The sequence below is a fragment of the Anarrhichthys ocellatus genome, unplaced genomic scaffold, assembly GCF_004355925.1.
Source record: "Anarrhichthys ocellatus isolate YVR2014 unplaced genomic scaffold, GSC_Weel_1.0 scaffold44, whole genome shotgun sequence".
Classification (NCBI taxonomy): domain Eukaryota; kingdom Metazoa; phylum Chordata; class Actinopteri; order Perciformes; family Anarhichadidae; genus Anarrhichthys; species Anarrhichthys ocellatus.
The window spans coordinates 1,932,765-1,955,025 of record NW_022280074.1 but is presented as its reverse complement, the minus strand read 5'-3'; the positions used below and the strand labels follow the sequence as shown (position 1 = coordinate 1,955,025).

At 45.9% G+C, this 22,261-nt stretch overlaps 1 protein-coding gene across 10 annotated transcripts in view; it reads right to left on the bottom strand.

The window, feature by feature from the left end:
- The window catches only part of agrn (agrin), a 233,063-nt gene extending 211,880 nt beyond the window's left edge, over positions 1-21,183 (bottom strand). For 7 of the 10 annotated variants that reach the window (XM_031868912.1, XM_031868916.1, XM_031868915.1 and 4 more), the window contains exons 1-2: positions 20,596-21,182; positions 18,802-19,063 (exon numbers count right to left, since the gene is read on the bottom strand). In XM_031868912.1, coding sequence (XP_031724772.1) covers positions 18,802-19,063; positions 20,596-20,814 — 481 coding nt within the window. In that variant the 5' untranslated portion in view covers positions 20,815-21,182. Of the gene's footprint in view, positions 1-18,801; positions 19,064-20,595 lie in introns of all 10 variants that reach the window. The other 3 variants (XM_031868913.1, XM_031868922.1, XM_031868917.1) reach the window with 2 other exon arrangements.
- Between the last annotated feature and the right edge of the window lie 1,078 nt (positions 21,184-22,261).

The window sequence follows — 22,261 nt, the reverse complement described above, 5'->3', positions numbered from 1 at the left end:
ACCCCCCCCTCCGCTCCCCCCCCCCCCCCCCCCCCCCCCCCCTTCCTCCAGCTACAAAAGTGTATGGACTCCCCTGTCCTTAGCATAAAATTATATTTTAGACAACAATGTGCTTTGTAGCAACAGTTTGGGAGGGCCCTTTCCTGTTTCAAAATCAGTGTATAAAGCCAGGTCCATTAAGAAATGGTGTTCCCAGTTTGGTGTGGATGAAACTAAACCGGTCCTGAACTCAACCCCAACACTTTTGGCTTCAACAAGAATGTCAAATGGGAGACAGATCTCGTCAAACAACATCAATGGCCGATCTCACTAATGCTCTTGAGGCTTGGAGCAAATCCCTGTATCAAGGTTCCAGGATCTTGAGGAGATCCTGTGGAGAGCCAATGGTGTTGGACGGAGATGTTCCAACAATTTCGTATCGGTGTAATGTTTGGTTGTCCAGTTGGTGTTGGTGATGAAGTTCATATAAATATATATATAAAAACAGGACCATGTAGTTCTTCACCCTGAGAACTATGATACAGTTTGCACTTCCGCACAATTTCCTTATCATGCTGCTTCACCAGCTATTGTACAATACACTCCCTCCACCTATTCAGACTGGAGAGCTTTTTGCATGTGACTTCCCACACGGAACAGACAGAATTTGTCTCTTTCGACTGGATATTTAACCTGAAAAGTGTACCTCCATCTCAGAGACCTCCAGGTTCCTTTTCTCTCACTCACCCCCTCATCCACATTCTCCCCCCATTCTCCCCCAATTTAGTGAACATGCAACTTGAATCCATTTCTCTGTAGGCATTTGAATCTGTGAGAATACAAGTATGCGCTGGCCAAATGGGCTAAGCAGGGAGCTTTCAGAGAATGAAAAGAGGAAAATCATCAATTAAACTCAAGAATACAGGAGCTGTGGTTTGACAACAGGTGTAGGACTTAAAAGGGAGGCAAACAATTAGGGTAGAAATAAAAAACAACAAAATGGATGTTTTAATTTGCGGTCGATATGTGCAGCATTAACTTTCATTTGTTTCTTTCTGCACAGCTGTAAAGATTATTAACTTAGATCAGTAGCGCTGAAACAAAAATCCACTGACATCCATTTTTAGCTTGAGAATTAGCTGCTTCTCCTCCGTATATTACAATGATTAATAATAATGTGTCAGTATTCAAACAGAATTCAGAGAATTCCCCACTGCCAAACAGGAAATGACGGGTGGTAGCAGGACCATGCATTCTTTTATAGTATAGTCGAGTATTGGTGGAAGTTACACCAGAACAAGGCCAGCGGTGCGCTGAAACGTCACGACGTACACACAAAACATGAATGGAGGAAGGAATTCGAGAAATGCCCAAAAGTCAACAGAGGCGCAAATACTCGACTAAATAGTCTCCTCGGGTTTCATTGTTAACTCGAGCCGTTACTTATTGCAGGAACATAATCAAAGATGGCAAATCGCCTGTCAGTGTCCACCAAAGTGGTTAATAACAAATGAGCGGGCAGGTGGCGTACAGAATGGTCTTGTTTTGTCTGGCTAGTATTTGAAGCATGAATGCAGTCGCTGCATCAGCACGAGGTCACGACAACGCTGGGAAGAATCTGAGGACAGGGGTCAAAAAGTAAGAGCAAAGGTCATAGATTGTGGGAGGCCTGAAGGTAATGGAGCCAAAGTGGTGCGGAAGCTCTGAAGATAATGAGCATGTGTGCTGTTTTTCATACTCAGGTGGCTGTGTGTGTAGTGTACTAATGGCCCGATGAAAAAGAAAAGAGAGGAAGGGAAGGGCGAGGAAATAGCGGCTGAAACAAACGAAAAACCAATCTTTCTGATAGCTAATAGGCACAAACTAAATTCTTAAATAAAATATTTGAAGGTGGGATTTCAAACTGAATACTTGGCCTAGTCAGACCCGTCCTCAGGTGATGGATCAGTGCCAGCAGCAGCAGCAGCCTTGCCACTTATTCTCCTCCGGCTCGCTGCTGCGTGCTCAGTGTTCACTTGGGCCCATCCCCAGCCCTCTCTCCCTCGCTCTAGTTCCCGTTCCCCTCTCACTTGGCCCCACTCTCTCAGTCTCAGCACAATCGAGTGTTCCCTGTCAGCGATGGGCATTTCATTACCTAAGTGCCAATTCCTTAGCAACTGAGCAGGTACTAGAGCGCATAACCACAAGCTAGCAGCTGAATGCTAATGAGGGGTGCTCGTGGTTATGCCGTAACCCTCACTCGGGACATTTACGTGGACATCATATAGACTGATCGCTGTGAATAACAAGGTTAGGGTAGTGGTTTGATTCAAGCATTCATGTGGCTTTCTCTTGTCCACTATCTGAGTTTACATCTCGTGTTTAATACGAGAACCAAAAAAAGGAAAGATGTCTCAAGTTAACACTCTCTAGTTCTTGCCCTAAAAATGTGTTTATTTTTCGACCAGTTCTAGTGGTGACAATGCATCCTGAACTTCTGCTTGCTAGTTCAATGTACATCGAGAGAACTGAGCAACTCCAAATAGAACCTGGGGCATTCTACAGAGGGTGAATCAATACGTCTGAGTAGCCAGCTTAAATAGATTCAATGTCTTGCTGGGCTCCTGCCAGGACTTTGAAAGCTCAATGTTTCTCTGCATGTCCATTCGTCCCATAAATGTCCCTGTAAGTTCCCTGTAAGTTAATTAGACATGATTGACGAGGACACTTTCAGAGTCACTGGCACAACAGATGCTTTAAGTGCAAGGGATATATTCTTTAAATCTACATTCCTCCAGTTGGAATTTGGCATTTATGAAAGAAGCGGATTCCGAGTCTGCAGCATTTGTGTCGGCAAGCATCTGCCCTGCTGCAGTGTCTTACAGCAAGACAGTGAATCCCTACAGGCTCCATGATTGCTGTGCTGCAACTAAACCCTGACCTCTGACCTCAGAGTAGGGGGGGGAGTAAAAAAAGGAGTCTTCAAAAGGAGCAATAAAGTGCCACAATATCACATTAACAGACCAGATAACAGTGCGAGTAGGTGTGTTTTTTCCATCATCCAATTCCTAAAACGCTGTAAGTAATAAATGGTTGGGATAGATGGTTGATACTGTCACCAGCTCCCCAGTGGAGAGGACCTTCTCAAACAAACAATCTCCCTTCCCCCAGGCTAGTGCTAGTGGTGGGGGGGAAATGGCCGTCATCAGGTAAAATGACCCTTAATGCCTCCTGAATGGAGCGGCTAACTTTACACGGCCAGGTCATTAGGGAGACAAAAGGGCAGGCCAAACAGCAGGAGAATAGCCCCAAATACACCCCCTCCCCCAAAGTCAGAGAAGGCCTCCAAATGTAGCCTGGCTCTGCCCCACAACCCCACCCCCCACCCATGATTCCCCTCACGCTGCAGGCCTCTGTGAGCAACAGAGCAGGACAGGATGCTCCCAAGTTGGAAAGGAATGAAGCAAGTGGATAAATGTGGAATGGAAAAAGGCCGTTGTTCAGCTGAAGTGATCTGACCGACTGAACGTGTATTGAAAGCTGATAATAGTCCTGCGCAAACATCCTCCGCCAGTCATCGCATCGAGTATGTCAATGGTGTTTGCAGATGACTTGGAGGCCGGGGAGGAGACTTGAAGGACGACTGAGGAGGAGAAGAGTTTGAAAGGAGACGAGCGGGAGTTTGTGTGCGTTTCCCGGTGACGTGCCGCACATAGAGCCCTGCACAGACAAAACCCACACACACAGTGTTGTCCTACTTGACTGTCCTTCAATGTTGAATTAACTTGCAGTCTGGGCATCAAAGTGGCATGTGCATGCAGGCATTTTTTACAGCACTACCGAGTGACCACACAAGTACTCCCACACACTCACAGGCCCACAGCCAGGCCTGGAGACAGCAAATACCCAGAGCTACGCAACAGCAGCATGCAAATCCCCTCCTCTGAGGACTTGGTGAAGAATGTGGGAAGCCAGTGCAAAGTTGTGCTAACTGGGAAATGTCATACCTCGTGGTTTCCGTTTTCCAAGTTTAGACAAACACCAGTCTACTTCCCACGTAAAAAACAAAATTCCGTTTCAGCAAAACCCTCACATTTGAGAGGCAGGCGCCATCACATGCGTGCATTTTTGTTTGACAGATGCACAGATGGACTTAACACAAATTTCAAAAATGTATCATAAGTAGAAAGTTAAAATAAAGATTTTTCAATGTTTGTGAAACCATGTGAGAGGTAAGTATTTGGAGCGGCTGCTGCACACACCACCGTAACAAACGTTCCTTGACAGCTAAAGTCACTGCTAAAAATGGCTTTTTTTCTTTGAGTCTGAGTTGTCCCATCCGGGGGTCAGGCTTATCTGCCATGCGGGCCGACAAAGGGAAGCGGAACAAAAAAGAAGCAGCTCGAGCCCTGGCAGCGGCTTCTGAAAGACCCGCTTCACAGAGAGCAATAACTTCACCTCATTTAGAACGAAATCCCCGTGAATAATCTCCCGACATGAGAACCTGTCTCCCTGACGCGGGGAAAGGGCAGGGTGGAGTGTGCTTGGGGTGAGTGCATGTGTGTGGGTCCTTTTCTGACTCTCCCACCCCCAAACCTACCGGGACTGACCTGTTTTAAGGATCAGGGTGTTTTACACTAGCACAACCACTATGTTTGCAGAGAGGAAGAAAATGTGAAGAGATGACAACTGCAAAGCTGAGACCTGAAGAGGGTTGTGGTCGTGGCTTTGGAGTTACAGAATGAATTCATGGCCCTCATAATAAATATCGTAATGTCTGTGTGTGTGTGTGTGTGTGAGATAGGACAGCATTATACCTACAACACCCCCTTCCCCTTTGCTCTTTCAGAACTCTCGCTACGCTTTGATGAGCAGGCCGCAACAATACCCTGATTCTTCAGAGCTACCACGGTGCCTCTCCTAAATCCATTCTCCGCCCAACAGTTCCTCCTTCCATGAACTTGAGGTTGCTGCTCCGAGGTGGGTCGTTCTCTTGATAACCCCCCCCCCCCCCAAAACGACATGTTTTGTTACCGCTCATCTCACCAGAAGAGAAAGGGGAGAGCAGCGTATATCCCATTCAAAGTCGGGAGCAGGTAAAGTGTTTGATTGTCGGCCTTGATGGAAGGCAGGTGGTTGGGAGGGGAAGGTTCAAAAAGACAAGGAGACGACAACAAAGCCCGAGCCAAAGCCTCCACACCCCGCCAGAAGCCGTCCTCCGAGCCTTTGTCAACACTGATCTCTAAAAGAGAAGCTCTGGCGGTGGCCTGAGGGTGATAATTTACAATCTTCTCTATTCCACGACCCCCCCCCCACCACCACCGCCACCACCACCACCCCCTACGAGCTGAACTCAATCTGCCTTTCAGTGCTTGATAAATGAGTGACTCTGATAACAGTTTAGTCCCAGAGTTTGCTGTTGATGAAAAAACTTCTTTCTTCTCGTCACATTTCAATTCCTGCTAACTCAACCGACCGGCGGCGGCGGAGAGGAGTGAAATTAAAAAGCCGTCTGCTCGCTCTCAGGAGGTTTCATACTCTGCCCTGCTGCATGGGAGGAGAAAAGGCTGCGGCTCCCCTTCATTCATGTGTATTTGCAAAGACACTCACGAAAATACGGCATGGGCACACGGTATAAGACTCGAGACTACACATGGGGAGCACGCAGACGACTCAGCGTCGTCTCAACCTGCACATCTCCATTATTAAAGCTAAAATGGAAAAAGGGCACTCCTGGGAAAAGGGGCTTTTTAATGAACTTCAGAATATTTCTGTTATTCCCGGGGAGGGGGGAGGTGATGAAGCGTCGCCCCGTTATCGGGAGTGTCTGCGCCTCATCTCAAACCAACCGGGTGATTTGCTTGGTGGATCTCATTCCAGCTTCTTCAAAGGAGTGATGGTGGGGCTAAAGTGAGCAAATCCAAAACACAGCTTCTGTGACTGACTGCAGGTAATCCGCCAACTGTAAACCTCGAGGCAGAAATGCCTGGCGGCCCACAGACAGGGCCCCGGTGACTTGGCGGCCACTCTTCCTATTTGTTATGGTTATAAATTGAGGGATAACGTTAGTTACGCATCAGGTGTCACACGTCACAGGGACTGAGACTGCAAAATAGGTCATACTTTACATTAAATGAGCTGTGCAGTGTCAAAATACTCAACCTGCACGTTACATGGGGTTACTTTAGGTTTCACAGATGCTCTCGAAAGCTACAACTCGGCTACGACTGCTATGCACCAAATGGAATGATCTCACTTTTTCTGGCATTTCTTCATTTAGGTGCAATGAATTGTTGATGGAGTTAAATATGATTAAGAGCGACTCGACGATTTTTTAAGCAGCTGCTGAAATTGAATGAGTCAATCTGGCTGAAGAAACGTCTCACTTTCAAGCCAAACGAGGCAAATAACAAACCAAATATGTTATTTTAGTGGCTTGCGTGGTAATATATACTGGCCTGTCCTTCATTTGTTTGATTTGGACCTGAGCTCAAATTAGCTTAGTTACTGCTGAGCATTGTGTCGGTTGTAGCAGGCCACCCTGAACCAGGCTACAGTTTGAATCAATCATTGCTTATTATTAAAAGTAATTGCTTTCCTGATTTCCCGACAGTTACTCAGCCCAGCCGACATGCCACTGTGGTTTAAGTAACAGCGAGCTTAGACTGCACACAGCACTCCAGCAGAAGTCCTCACAGTGAATGTAGACTCAGCAGTAGCTAGCTAGCCAGCTAAGAAGCTAACATGTGAATAGGACAAGGGGCTAGCCACGTCGCCTCAAGTTCTTGCGCTAAGCTAATACACATGCAAGACTATTCTCTTCACTGACCACACAGACGCAAACTTGATACCAACCCTCCTTTCAGCCCCTGGTAAGCAAAGCACCTGGCCAACAAATGAGCCAAACTGCTGTTAAAGTAGCAGAGTGCTAAGGGGGTAATTTAATAGCCCATGTTCACATGATTCCTCTCTTTCATGAATCCATATTTAAGGACTAAACTGACTTGGAATAGAGTTACTTCTACAGTATAAGTGCACCCTGACAGGCTGTCGTCTTACATTCAATTAGTCTACACAGTAATTATTATGCAGAGTCGGTTTTAGTTTGCAGCACTTAGTCAAATCTGCACAGGGCAGCCTGTTATTTGTGAGAGTGCATTCCGTCAAAGAAGATCAGTATTTCAACTGTGACGTCTGAATATGACACCGGAGCGGATGCCAAATGAAGATTATGTTAATTGACGGTACTGTCTCATGTCACAAATGCACGGTGCAAGAAATTACAGGCACACTGCGTGACAGGAGGCTGGCTGTGCCATTAAAGACGTATGTAAGGCTTTTACCATAAGAGTGAGTGTTGGTGTGTGTGTGTGTGCATTGACAAGTGCGTGGAGTTGATTATCTGACGGGCTGTGTCCTCAGGAGCTCAGATGTAGTCCAGAAGCATTCAGTTTAGTCTACCGTCGAGGAGGCTCCCTCTCCATCCTTTATGTCCCTGTCCCTTAAGACAACCATCTTCCCAAAAACACAATGGCGGAGGAGGGGTGGGGACCGTTGGCAGAGACACAGCAGCAGAAGGGAGGACAAGAAAGAGGACTCGGGGGTTCAAGGAGGGGAAACGAGAGGAAAAAGAGGAGAGGAATCGCCTCTCAACTCTGACCATTGTCTAGATGTAAATTGGAGCTGATCAAGATTCCGCCAGCATCGTAACCAGCAAGTTCAATCTGCACAGACTGAACAGAGAATAGAGAGAGCCGTACTGGGAGAAAGACATAGATGGAGAACAACGGTGCGTTTAAAGAGTGACTCACATACCGACAGACATGTGGAAACACACACGGGGACAAAGAAAGAGATTTGGCTCAAGTGGGAGCAACAAATGCAGCACTTTAGAACCAATAAAGCGGTGAAAAGAAGAGGAAGGGGGTGGATGTACTTTAGGGCAAGAGCACACACACAAACACACACACACACACACACACACACACACACACACACACACACACACACATCCTAATTTCAATACGGCCAACTTGTGAAACTCGGACAGTTATGGGCCAGCCATGTGGTCAGAGAGAGAGAGTTTAACAAACAAAGATGTCTCAACAAGAATGGTGAAAAAGATGTTTGTCTGACGAACACAGCTGCAATGTTGCGCCTCATAAATAATGGATAATGGATTTCGGCCTGATCGGGGACTGGGAATGTGTCAAGGGTTTCTTTGCCCCCAGTTTCACCCCTCAACCCCTAACCCGTTAACGCTCCCTTTTGGCGTCAGGTATAAGGCAAACTGGAGGCTTTCCACTCTTCCCGTGTTGAACTGGAAAGGGGGCCGAATAGTCCTGCAAAAGCCTGAAGCCAGAGCGAGACCCTGGAAGTCAACGGGTTTAAAAGGACCCGGGGAATTTTGTACGAGGCCTGATCAAGATTAAAATAATATCTGTGTTGGCAGAGAAACCTGCACATTTCACAATCGTACTCGGATAAAAAAAAAGAAGAAAAAGGAGATTAAATCCAGAGGACTTCCAGAAAGACACATCAAAACCAGGAGAGATGGGTTCGGTCAACCTTTAGAGCTTCTTAAGACTCCTTTCATCTGGGACAAAGCCAAAAGCAAATATTTGCAGGCCGCCAATAACACACTTGACATTTCACATTTTCTCATTCACTGAATCGCGTGCTGGAACTTGTCCTGCGCTTGATGAGCGACGCTGCACTGATGACCTCAAGGCAGTCAACTGCAGGGATCACAAAAGCCAAAAGTGTGTTTTGTCTTGTGACTCGAGACAACCTTTAAATACCAACCAGCCTTTGACTTACCGAAAACACTAAACCAACAACTAACTGCTAATCCTGTGACCAGAACTCAATTCCTATCGGGCTTATAGAGGTCTGGAGAAAATCTCATCAATTAGAGTGTAATGAGAAGACGTTTGGAATTCCTCAGGCTGTCCTTTGGATTTCTGCTCACATTTCTCTCTCCAAATAGTTCAATGTCAACATCACTTCGTTTCCCAGCAGCATCCACTCCTGGTAACTACAGCATGATTAACAATGTTGCCCTATGCCTCCAAACCCCTTTCTAACTGGCTTTTGTGCTCGACTTTGGGCAGAACTCTTTGAGCTCGACAAGACTAATATCTGGCCCTGAAAGATTCATGTTGTTTTGTCATTTACAAAGAAACACTGCAGTGGACTTGCAAGCAGGCAGAGGTTTGTCCCGCGGAGCACAGCCTAAAAAGGAAGGCCTGATTTATCTACGATACTCTGTTTTTCTGACAACCTGTCCAAGCAGGCCGAAAACAGAACAGCCCAAACCCAAAACCATCCATCTCAATGCTCGTCTATTTCTCTAAGAGCCCTCTCAAACACATCCGCTTCAAGTGCTCTTGCAGGGGGGGGGGAAATCATCTCTCTGAAAGATGGATGTAGAAACTTTTTTTATGTAGTTCATGCTTTTGCTCTTGTGGTCACAAGAGGATTGGGGGCTTTTCAAAATGGCTGACAGTGCTGTATTGTAATTGGGCCACAGTCTATGTAATTTGGTACAAGGGGCTTCAGAGTGACAATAAGTGGGAATTTGGAGAGGGCCGATCCGGGCATACCTCTGGCAACAGCTCGCAGTCTGTGATAGAACTTGTTCCCTCAGGCCGAGCCTCTCTGAGGCGCCGTGCTTCTGCTGGAAAATGCCGAAAGCTGCCTCATGGCACTCGCTGCAAGTCTGCTTCCCTTTTTTTTTTGTGGGGGGGGTGACAGCACGAGTGCAAGAGTGAAAGAGACGATAGCGACCGTCTATGTGATGGCCCGGGCTTCCCGTAGCAGCTAGCGCCATAAAGAGGGAGACATTTCAAACGACGGTTCACACAAAATTAGGGAAAAAAACAAATTTTCCTCACTTACCCTTGATAGTGCAAATAGATTTCAGTTTTATGTGCGAACATTTTGAGATATTTCACCTCGAGACAATGGAGGCAGGCCTTTATCCGCTCAACTCACCTCATCTTTCCCGTCCATCCCATTTCACTAGCTTTAACTTTCAGCCATCTTGAGTGGGGTTTTTTGGGGTTCTAAGGGATACACAGCACTAAAAAGCTTTATGGTGCTTAAATACATTCAATGCATGTATCTCTATGCCTATAGTATTTCCACCATAGGCCCTTGACGTCAGCTGGCCCTCCACTGCACACTGATGCCATTTGCCAGCGTAATTATGTTTCAAATTGCTCATCTGCTTCCAAGTGTAAGCACTGCTTACTGCTTACTAATTGAAGATTCGTCTCAAGTTTCTCGGTCCTCCTTATAAGGTCAGTCACTTCATTTTACATGATTGGACTGACAGAGTCTGACCATTGATTAAAATGGGCTTGTATTGTATTCACATCATATCATATTCGTATTACAATGAGCTGTTGCAGTGTATTAAATCAGACAGCCGGTATTAGAACATGCAGCTTTATTACTGTCACTTAATATTCTGCTACGCCAACCAACCAAACCCCTTGTGGAACCATCCCGTAATTTGCGTGTTCTGTTTACTACAACCCTGCGAAGTAGCGATCTCAGTCATGACTCTGGAGACTGTTCATTGTTGAAAGCAATCACAATGGTCAGATACAGTGACACACGCTGCGTTATGTTTACGTCTCATTCTGATGGGGAGATAATGAAGTCTGTGCCTCTGCCTGTATGTCAGTATGAGCGTGTGTTTACAGATACATGCTCAAGCTAGTGAGACATCCTCTGCCAGATATCTCTGTTTGCCTCTGAAAGCCATCACGTCCTTGCCATTGTTGGCTAAAACAACAGGAGCAGGACGAGTGCCTCCCTCCAGCCAGACAAATCTGTCAGCCGGGAGGGCGAGTGGAGAGAGGGGGAGAGGGGGCTGGAAATTCCTAAGAGGTTTCATCTCTCAGGAGAGTTGTCATCTTAAGGGGGTTTGTCAGAAGACGTATCACAAATTCCATAACTCAACACAAAGGAGACCTCTTACATGACATTCAATTTCCAATTTTCCCTTCTTGGTTTAATCCCCAAAGCAGCTCATGAACACTTGCACCAACAGCCGAGTGTCCTGTCAGAAGGTCCTTCATCAGTACACACAACACCTATTACAACTTGGATTTTATGTGAAGGGTGATTTAGTATTTCACTCTTATAACATATCGTGATTGACAGATGCACAAAAAAAAGCATCAAAATCGATGCACCAGAACCAGAGATGTCGCCTTTTTTAATCCACGCATTCTTCCTTCTTGTTAAAACCTGGCGCCTGTATTACCCACAATGCATCGCCGTCATTTCGGTTGAGGATTCAAGTGTGTTATGCTAGAAGCAGCTAATGTAGCCTTGAGTGCAGATGAGGAGGGGGCTACAGAGGTCTGGTAAGCTCACTTTTTTCCAACCCAACACCCCCGTATTTTTCATTTTCAGACTCGTAGTTTTAATACCCAAGCCACGCTGACTCAAGTGACATCCCTTGAGGCAATTTATCAGACTTCTCACAGCTCCCTCTGGAGCCACAACAAAGCTTCATACAACTTTATTCACGTATACAGTTGCACTCCCCAAACGTTCCCCTTTAAAATGTGAAAAAAAAGACTAAAGTGCGTCGAGAGAGGCGCAGAGAGCGGTTCATAGAATCAGATCAGAGGGTGGTGTCGGGTCTGCACAAACTGCACCTGGTTGTTAGGACCATGACAGCTTTACAGGGCATTGGGATTCCAGTCTAATTACAGGTGGAACCGCTGTGAGATGGGAACACTGGGAGGAGGAAGATGACGACTGTGAGAATAGAGGAGACGGGCGGAGCAAAGACTGAAAATGAAAAAATATGACAACGTGAAATTAGGAAGGAAAAATAAAGAGATAATGTCAAACACAGGAGGAAACGTGGAGGACAGGTCACAAGGGAGAGAGTGGTGTTCATCCTGAGTTACGCCGTGACAACCCATCGACAGAGAGACGGATGAGGGGGAGGAAAGGAAGTAACGGAGACTGGGCCGCTGTCCGAGGGAGCAAAATAGCACGAGAAAAGCCTGTACGTCCCGGGATTTGTTTGTGTATGTGAGACCCCCCCAGTGTCAAGTCTCCCCTACTTCCTGTATGTGCAGCACTGTTATGTAGATCGTGTTGAATCAGGCGGGGCATGGGATTAGACTCAGAGTAGGGTTCAGCAACAGCGAACGTTTGTGTACGTGATTTGGCAGAATTAAAAGTTAAACATTAAACCAGCCTAAATATTGCAAGAGAAGCCTGGAAACAAGCATATAATTAGCCTCAATGCCATGCATATGAATGGTGGTACGTAACAGGTGAGTACCACGAGACAAAGAGGAGCGTGATATGATATGCTGAATGTACTATCGGGTCAGTGCATCTTCAGCTCACATCCAGAAGGTGACAGGATGTGATTAACCTCCGAACCAACTGTTTCCTGCATCTTCTTCCTGTAAATTTCAATAAAATGTCTTCTTTGTCTCATCTCTCAGCGTGGATATTTCTGTTGTGTGAGACTCTGGCCCAAAACATTGATAAAATTGATTTATTCTGAGGAAAAAATCACATCATCTTATGAAGTGTTCCATTTGAAGTGGAGAGTCGGAATTTCCGAGTTCCCACTCGGAAATTTTGACTCGGAAAGTTGGACAAACCCCGACCTCATATAGCAATATGCTGTTTATTAGCACTTCTATCTTGTGGCTGATTAAATCAGTCATACATAAACTACTGTCCATCTTCTTTCTGTGAACATGTTGCTATGGTGTTTAAATACTCAAAGTACGTGAGCAATGCGTTGTTATCAACTGTCATTGCTAACATTTGCAAACCTGGCTGTAGCAAACCCCATTACGTTTCCCAACTCGTCGCACTGGAATGCAATCAACCCGGGTGTGATGTCATTTCCCAGCTCCGACTTCCAGTTTACGCGACTAATGGAATGCAGAATTAAATACTGCTGGCAAATGCTGACATACGCTCATCTACACACAGCTGACTGAAGTTTAACATGTGTTGGTTGTGTTCAATTGTCTTTCTTCTATTGAAAGCAGAAGCTTTGCATAGTGTTCAGCAAGCACACTAAGGGAAAATGATAGTTTGTCAAACTATTTCCAGAGGAAAAGTTTATCAAAGAAGTCCCTTATGTATCCTATAACAAAAAGAATTTCCAGGGCACAAAGAAATATATATTTCCCTCCCTTTTCTTCTTCTGATGTGAGCTGCTCTGGAGTGACAGCTGAGCTGACCTAAATACAAATCACAATAGGACTTCTGCTCCCTTCTCTCTAAACCTGATGTTTTAGGTGTGCTGACGGTAAGTAGCCACACTTGCTGCTGCAGCTGCCCTGCTTCAGAAATGTGGTCTTGGAGCAAGAATTTTGTCACAGATCCAGCTCCCCCGAGGGAGCCCAGATCTCATGCAGACTGCTGCTCGGAGTTTGTCATGTCTGGGATGGAAGAGGGAGGTTTCCGGGTCACTGTACATCCAAGTCCCTACACGGAGTCTCCCAGCTCCGTTCCACTTTCCTCTTCCTACACTAAAGAAGAGCTTAACTGGGACTTTGATTCTAACCTTACATCGTCTTGTGAATTTCAGGAGCTTCGAAACAACACTGCATGTCAAAGAACGTCCGCTTTACTATGAAATGACTCCCTAAATGACGCGTCATGATGTATTTTTGTGTGAATGTTGATTGTCAGTTTAAAAAAATACTTCTGCTGATGACTAAGCTATGGATTTTTTTGCGAACTTTCACAAAAGCAGCGTCAAGATCTGTTGTCTTTAGGCTAGTAAGATAGGAACAGCAGGTTTCAGTGCGATACAAGAGGCATCATACAGGTATTTTACAAATCACGGGAATAAATTTAATCGCGTCTTATCGCATTGAGCAAGTATTAACAAATAAACCACTACAATAAATTTAGACAGTATATTTGGACAGGCTGGATGTTACACAGTACGTCTACATGTTAACATCTCACTGAAGTGACAGGCATGTCACTACACGTGGGTATCTGTGCGCACTATCAAGACCATCTCTGATTCTTATCGGCATGAGAGTGATACACTCCTGGTTCGGGCCTGGGATATGAGCCAAGGTGAACAGACTGCGGTTAAGTGGTCCGTTCCTCCTTTGCTCTCTTCCCATCTTTCATGGCTTTCTCATTTCGGAGTCCCTTTATCGCTACGCCAAGCGTTTTTAATTAAAACCTAAAATGTGCAATAACTCCGGAGACTCTGGGGCTCCCTGGCAAACAGGTCCGTTGGCCTTGTTTTCTCCCTTCAAGCCTTTGTTGCTTATTCCATCAAAGCCTTCCATCAAGCCTGTCGATTCGTCCAATTCGGTTCACCTCACTGGATGAAATGCTTTGACATAAGCCACACAGGGTACACAGATTTACCAAGGGTAGACCTTTGTAGAAAGGCTCTGCACCAAGCAAATTAACTCTCCCTCTTAGACGATGGCCTAATCCATTCAAGGACCCTGAGAAAAATCCAATCCCCAAAGTCAGTCTTCTTGACTTCTCCTTGCTGAAGACAAAAGGCTGCTTGTGTAGACATGGACTGGATACAGACCCCAGAGCTTTAGTTCAGTCACCTGTCTGGTTCTCACACTTTATCCGGAGCCACAATAGCATAAACTCCACCTCTCTTTTGGAATTACCCACAAGCCATATGTCAATTATACAGTGGGTAGTCATGTTCTGCTCTGTCTTTAGGACGTCTTGTTGAGAATAAAACATGAGCAGGTGGTGTTGCAGCCTGATATTTAAATTATAGGGAACAATCTGTTTTATAGCGGAGGTGGACTGGGCCACTTCGCCTGAAATAAACACCGCCTCCGCTCATCATCAAATGATTTCTCTTTTCGGAAATAAAACAAGCAGAGGCGACACATCAGATAGAATACTCTATATATATCGCTATATACTTAATGAGACAGGATACTGTTTAGGTCAAAACATAGTAGCACGAGACATATTAGGATCTCAGCTCAGATGGCCATAAAAAAGAAAAACCTGGGAGTAATCCTGGGCTGGCCTATCAACGTATGCTCAACATCGCATGTGTGTCTTAAAGGGGCTTTGAGTCACTGATTAACCACAGCTGTGAAGTGACCCGTGCATTTTTCAGTAAGTCTTTAATTGTTCTCGAAACACGGGGAGGCAACTGCCCTGTGGATGATTGGCATTTACGTTATGAAAAAGCAGATAGCACGGCTAAAAGAATTTGAAAAAAAATGGAGAACAGCTCTCCGTTTTGCCCTTATCATTCTGTCATTATCTCCTCACATATCGAGAAGGCGAGAAGGGAGGAGACAGCCAGATAGGAGCTTGGGCAGGTAAAGAAATTCCAGCTGATTCCGGGCCTCCTCCTTCAACAAACACTGGGGAAAAAAAAAAAAGCTCAAAGTTTTTTTCGTGAGGCCTAGGCTCAATTCACTAAAGGAGTGCTGGAGGAAAAGTGTAGGGTGGGGGGGCGCTCAAACAGTCATCCCATATCCCACCCACCCCGAGGAGCATTCCACAGGACTGTCTGCTCGCCCATCATTAAGCGAGACCACCTGCTGGCACATCAGGACCCCCATCATGTTCTCAGCCAGCCTGGCTAACCCCATTACCAGTGAGCCTCTGGACTGCTGTACACATAGCTCATAAAGAGCCAGTGGTGTGTTGAGCAGTAAAACGCCGCTCATTAACATCCCACAAGGACTTCCGATTGTCCAACAGGCAGAGTACACAGGCTGCACTCAGTGTTAGGTATTTAAATAGATGCCGCACAAAAGGGACAAAGACAAGATCTTTGATGCAGCTGTTGCATGACTGTGCACTGACTTCTGACTGGCTCATCTCCCCTCTTACGAAGAAGAAAAAAGAAAAAAGTGACAGATAAAAAAGAGAAGGAGTGAAAGAAATGAAGACAGACGGAAGAAACAGCCCTTTGTTGCTGCTCTTCGCCAGGGCCTTGAGGGAAAGGCATCAAGTCACAGAGGGCTGAAACAAAAGCAGCCGATAGACACACGGAGACAGATAAGATCTCCTTGTACGCTCAACACTTCTCCATCAAGAGGACTTCCTCCCTTCCCAACCCCAAACAACTCCGCCTTCTCTCTTTGTTGCCATCAACACTGCATTTGGGGAAAAAAATGGAAATGACAATAAACACAGTGCACGCTTCTCATCTTCTTACCTCTTTACAAAGTTTTTGGAGGACGGGGGGAGGACGGGGGGGAGCCTTGAATCTCCCCCTCTTCATCCACTTACAAAACCGTGACTTCATTTTTGTTAACAAAGACCCAGCAAAACGTCTGTGTTCGATTCTGACGCATTATGTGTCAACTCTCTGCACAGCACAACTGAATTCTGTAGCATTTCACTGAATGGTAGCTGGAGGAACCAAACAATGGAAGAGATTCTGTGCCAAAGGCCCTGTGCTTATCATCCCTGACAAGGTGCAAACCCATGAATGCAGATGTGGTGCACTGAATTGTAGAGCTGTTTTGCAACCACAGAAATGGCGGTAAAGGGTGTCAGTACGTAGAGATAAGGCATCAGGAAACAAAAAGTGTGGGGGGGGGCAGTCTTTTGCACTGTAAATAAGGTGCACAGCATTCTAAGAGCTGGTCGGCACAGCAACTGTTTACTGAGATCTTGTAAACACTCCTCTGGGGAGGGCCGCTCTGTGGCAGATGAAAGGCTGTAAAGTCGAGTGATCGCACACATGGACCGAGTGGCCCTGAAGTGCCACCGCCCAGTGCGAAGAGCACGGGGAAAGAAAGAGCATGAAACATGACGCCTGAAGGCATCTACCTTCAAGCGGCACCGGTCCAAACTCTAGACAAATATGTCACAGCAAACACAAGATCCCTCGCTCTCCAAGTTCTCACTTGAACAACAACAAAAAAATCACTCTTTTTTTTTCTTCCTTCTACATCTTATTTTCTGTCGTGTCCGCGTCCCTCTCAAAAACTCTTGGTGGCAAAAGAACTCACACAAAGCCTTTTTTCTTCCACCTCAGACAATGCGCCTCCCCACACAGCTCTCTGCCAGGCATTCCTGAGTCTATCCTAGCTATCGAAAATGTCAAGAATGAGGCGAAAGCAGAGGAGGGTACAATGAGTATCGCGGCAGGTAGAGTCTTGTCCCGGCTACACTGACATCCCACAGTCTCCGGGGGTAGTGGTTGCACAGAACGGATGGGATCTGACTTGACTCTCTTAATTAAAACTCTGCCCTGGAACAAGCCTCAAAGCTCATTCTCTACCGGATGGAGGCACGTACTTTAATTACCGGGGCCAAGTTCACTCCGCAAGAAAAAAAATACAGATTTTGCGGTGGGGCTGAACCTGACAATTGTCCTCGGATGTTTCTTTTTGGACGGTCAGTGCATAAGAATCTCCAGAGCTTCCCTAGGAAAAATGTTCTTTCAGATGTCTTCAAACATCATTTCTGTCTCGTTGAAGAATCTCCTTACTGCTATTCCTCCGACTGTCAGGTGATATGAGAGAATCAGGTTGTGTGAAGTAAAACCTCTTCAAGTACAAAGACACAAAACAGAAAGGGCACATTCTAGACAGTTTGTCAGAGCCAAGAAACTCCCCTTTCCACAACAGGAGTCCAAAAAGAAGAAATGGGGGGTGAATAAAAAGGTTAGCAGTGCAGTGTTTCGTGCCTGGACAGACAAACAGAAGAAGTTTTTATGTGTGTGCCAAATGCAACTTAACACTGCAAACAAGCTCAATCCATTGGAACATCCTGCCACCCAGAAATGTTCAGAGGAAAGTACCCAGTGTGTGTATAGACCCTACAACTCTCAAACAGTGATTGCCCCAGAAGGCCTTCAGCAAGGTGATTCGTGCTCCCGGCCTGGCCTAAGTGTTAGATTCAAAGTTTGAACGGCTGCCAACATTGTCAAGCACCAGCAAAAGTTAAACAGCAACAAGCTCCCTGCTCGCCGGCAATGGGGGCAGAGGCTGCTCCAGCCTCACAGTCACAGTGAGATTTATTAGTCATGGCTGTACGGTTCGTCTCATAAGAGCCCGAAATAATTGCTTCTCAACCAAAAAAGGACTCAGAGGAATAAAAATGTTAAATAAACTGCTTTCATGCTAAAGTTCTGGTCATGCATGAAATAGAGTAAACAACAACAACAACATTTGAAACACATCGCTCATTGCACCCAAATTTCAAAAGCTTCTTAGAGAACTATTTTTAAAGCCTTATTTGTGTGTGGGCACGTTTGATCTGTCCGCCTGGTTTTGCTGTTGCAGTCTTTGTGTAGTGAAATAATCATTTTGTGTTTATTTTACAGTGAAGTTAAAATGGTCAGTTGTGTGTGGAAACCTGCGTTGCCCCGTAAAGATCCCACGTCATGTGTTATGTGTATGCAAAAGTGTTTCACTTTCGCCTCTGACTCAATAAAATGCCACAGCTACAGGGTGCAAAGGTCGGGAATCATCCCCGAACCATTCAACCCTCCTTAAGTCCTTCAGGTGTTAATCAGACACATCCGCCCTCAAGGCTCCACTGGGAAAGGCTGGAGCTTCACCATGGCAACAAAGCTCCTACAGTGACTCAGGTGTCCTTGTTTCAGGGAGTTCACGGAAACTTTGTCGCCATGAGCCCGAGGCTTTCAGCACCCACCGGTTTATGCAAACCTCGCTGCTTTAAGTGATTCACAACTACTGTGAGGAACGACAGCATGGATCCTACACTGACATTTCTCACAGGTAGCAAAAAAAACATTGATACAAGTCACAGCAAACTGACTTGTCAAATAGCAACGATAGGCCGCGATGACTCCCAAAGGCACAAAAAACGTAGGTCCTATCGCATTCTGCTTACCTTCCACACAGTGCTCCACCTCCTCCAGGTTGCGCAGGGTAATCCTCATCAGACTAGAGTTGAGCATGAGTTCGTTCTTGTGTTCTGGGCCCATGGCCTCCAGGGCGGGGTTGAGGAAGAAGATGCGCGTGTCGCCCGTGGCTACCTGGTTGTCGCAGATCCCAGGGTTGCCGAAGCCGCCAATCATCAGCTTGTTGCCGCCGTCCAGGAGAATTTCGCGGTTGACGTTGGACTTCCCTTTCAAGTAGCGCCACACCCTGACCTTTGACAGAAACATAGACATCACCCTTGTTAGCGTTTTTGTCAAAACCAAAAACATACATGATGTTATGCACAAAGATGCTGCTCGGGATTTGGGCCCCCCCGTCCAGCTCTGGACCATCTGAATCAAGGTTCCTCTCCTGAGCATGCATGTGTTTGTGACAGGCTGGTGCTTTTCTGACTTTACTGTTAAAAACCGAGAATGTTAATTACACCTGTGCAACCAAAACATCTGTTGACAGTTTTATGTAACAACAGTGATTACTTCTACTTGGAATAATCATCGTACAAAACATCCAGAACTTATCTAAAACTGCTGCATGCTTCCTGCGTCACAGGAAGCATGCAGCAAAGTCTGCTTTGTGCACCGTCATGGGACAGCTCGCCTCTTTTCCGCCACAGGTTAGCCCCGTCTTGTCTCGTTTTCGGCGCTTGGCGGTGGTTTCTGTCTCGAGAGGGAGAGCCGTGTGCCTCTAATCTACTCCACTGATTCACCCGGCAGACGGGAAGCATGTGGGTGCTGAGGAGCAGAGCGGCGAGAGGGCTGACCGAACACCATTTGTTTATTTTGACAGATTATAGAGCGGTCTACCACAAGTCCATGATGATGCAAAAGTTAAGTTTCCAGACAAACAGCTACGGAATGAGGACGGCTGCATCCTGAATGAATATGTGTTTATTTGAAGAACAGCGGATGTTTGGGGGCCATTATGTGTTCTACTAGTCATAATGTTCCTGTGACACAGAGAGAATGGGAACATTTTTACAGTTTCAAGTCCATCACAGGTTTCACATGAGTACGACTAATGACAGTGTAAGGCACGACTATAACTCTGTATTGCTTCGGGCACACCTTGCAGCACTTGTCAGCGCTCTCCACTGAGAAAAGAAAACCATGTTATTGCGTCTTACAATCAGTGTTTCTGTGGTACTTCACAGACATCATATTATATTATTACATGTTTTTGACTTTTTTTTTAAATTATTCTCAAGGGACAACACTGTTATAGCCAGTCACACATTTCTAGTGATGGATGGCACTTGTCAACAACCACAGTTTGAATGATTCAGAATACATCACCTCTGCTGCCACTAGCAGCAGAAGTTGAGGGGCCAGTCTAACCTCACTACCGCAGCATGCTTGGGATGATTACAAGGTCGCTTAGGTCTCCGTTTGCTGTGTAATTGGTAAGTGGAAATTAAAAACACCATCTATCTATTTCTGAAGCCAGAGCGAATTCGCTGTCAGTGTTCATGCCAAACGCTTCTGGATGAATGAGTTCGTAAAATGTTTTTTTTGTTTTTTTTCAGGCAAGCTGTTGATGCCTTTGAGAATTGGACTAGAATCTTACCAGCAGCGGGTAATGGCTTCCATCAGCTACACGAGTGTAAAGGCATTAAGTGATAATGAGACTTCTAATAGTCCACTTAAAACCCTACTAGTAGTTTTATTGCAAGAAGCAGGTGTCTTTCCTGCTGAAGTACGCTACGGCGGGTACTCGAGCGTTGCAAGAACCGCATAAAATCACGTACCTTGCAAGAATAGGTGTTGTGCACCGGGTCCATGTTGATTATTTCGTCCACGGTGCCGGTCAAAACTACGTTGGCCTCCTCTTCCCTCTCCTCCAATTTTCTCTCCGGGCAAGTCGCGGCTCCGCGGTGCCACAGAGCCACGAGCAGCCCCGCCAGAAGCAGCGCTGTCCGGCCGGCCCCGAGTGTCCGCTGGGAACCCATGTCCACCGCAGGCGACATATAAACCCCAACAAGTAAACTTTCTTAAATTTTAAATTTCCGCCCGAGAACAAACTCCAAAGTCTTTCGAATTGCGTTTTTTTTTTTTTAAATTTAGCTCCTTTCCACAACTTCCCCTACTACGGACTACCGGTGTCTCTTTCCACTCTGCAGCCCTGCTCCCCGCATCTGCAGCCCGGGTTGAAAAAATCCCTCTCTGCCGCCGCCGGCTGAGAGACCAGGAGAGAAGAGAGGAAGAAGAAAGAGGAAGGAGGAGGAAGGGGCAGGGATCTGTCTCTCCAGGAATGCAACCGCGCTTCTCTCTCCCCCTCTCTTTTCCTCTTTCTCACACACACACACACACACACACACATTGACGGTAACGCTCCTGGATTTGCATGCGATCTGAATTGCTGATCCCACAAGTGAGGGTGAGGTGGGTGCTGATGGAGGGGTGGGGGGGGGGGAAGCAGGGCTCGCGCGGTGGGATGCCTGCAGAAAAGTGGCTGTCCAACGCCGCCCCCAGTCGGACAGACGGCGTCTTTACCTCCGGTCCCCATCAGAGGCAACCCCTAAAAACAATCTAGATTAGATTTGGTCTTATAATTGCCTGCGCTGCACTGATGGAATCAATTATTAGATGCAGCTCACCAGACTGTCAGCTTTAAAAGGACATAGCCTCTCTCAATGTTGTTGTTTTTTTAATCAAGATATGGCTCTCAGACAGGATTTTACATCTAGAATGGTCACATGAATTTAAAAAAAAAACTGTAACTCATCACCTAACTCTGCCCTGTGATTTAGTATCTTTTAGTTAATAATTCTTATAGCCTGCAACTTCACTCTTTTGGTTCACTCTCTCAACCTGATTTCCAGCAGAAAGCAGGCAGCTGTTTTCGGGGCTCTGATAAGCACCGAGCAGCAGATAGTTTGCAAATAGCTGGTGAACATAGTGGAGCACTTAACAACTGAAAAAGGCAGATGTTTTCTAAAGGAGTTGGTGGAGACCAAAACAAAGATAAAAGAAGAGTGAATATTGGACCAGAAACATGGCTCCAAGTGAATGCATGTCAGATGGACGTGTAATCAGGCTGTTTGCTGCCATAATAACCTTAAAAGGAGATATCTATATGGCAATAATATGTTGATTTTATGTTATAACTTGCTTTGCTGACTCCAAGTCTCCAAATAAATCAATGAATGCAGCTTTCAATCAGAATAACATTTGAACTCAGACATTACTGTTATCTTAAGTTTTTAAAGGGCCAAAATGTGCATTAAACAATGTCCTACCATTTGAAAACTGACGCATTTTGCTCCCAAACTTAGATCTTGGAATTCAATAAGAGCCTTGAAAATGTTCTTGAAGGTGACAAGGCTGTTAAACGTCTCTTTAAATATCAGTATGAGTTATTGGAGGATAGCACTGGTAGAGAACAATTGGGTCCACAGTTTTAACCCCTTGAAA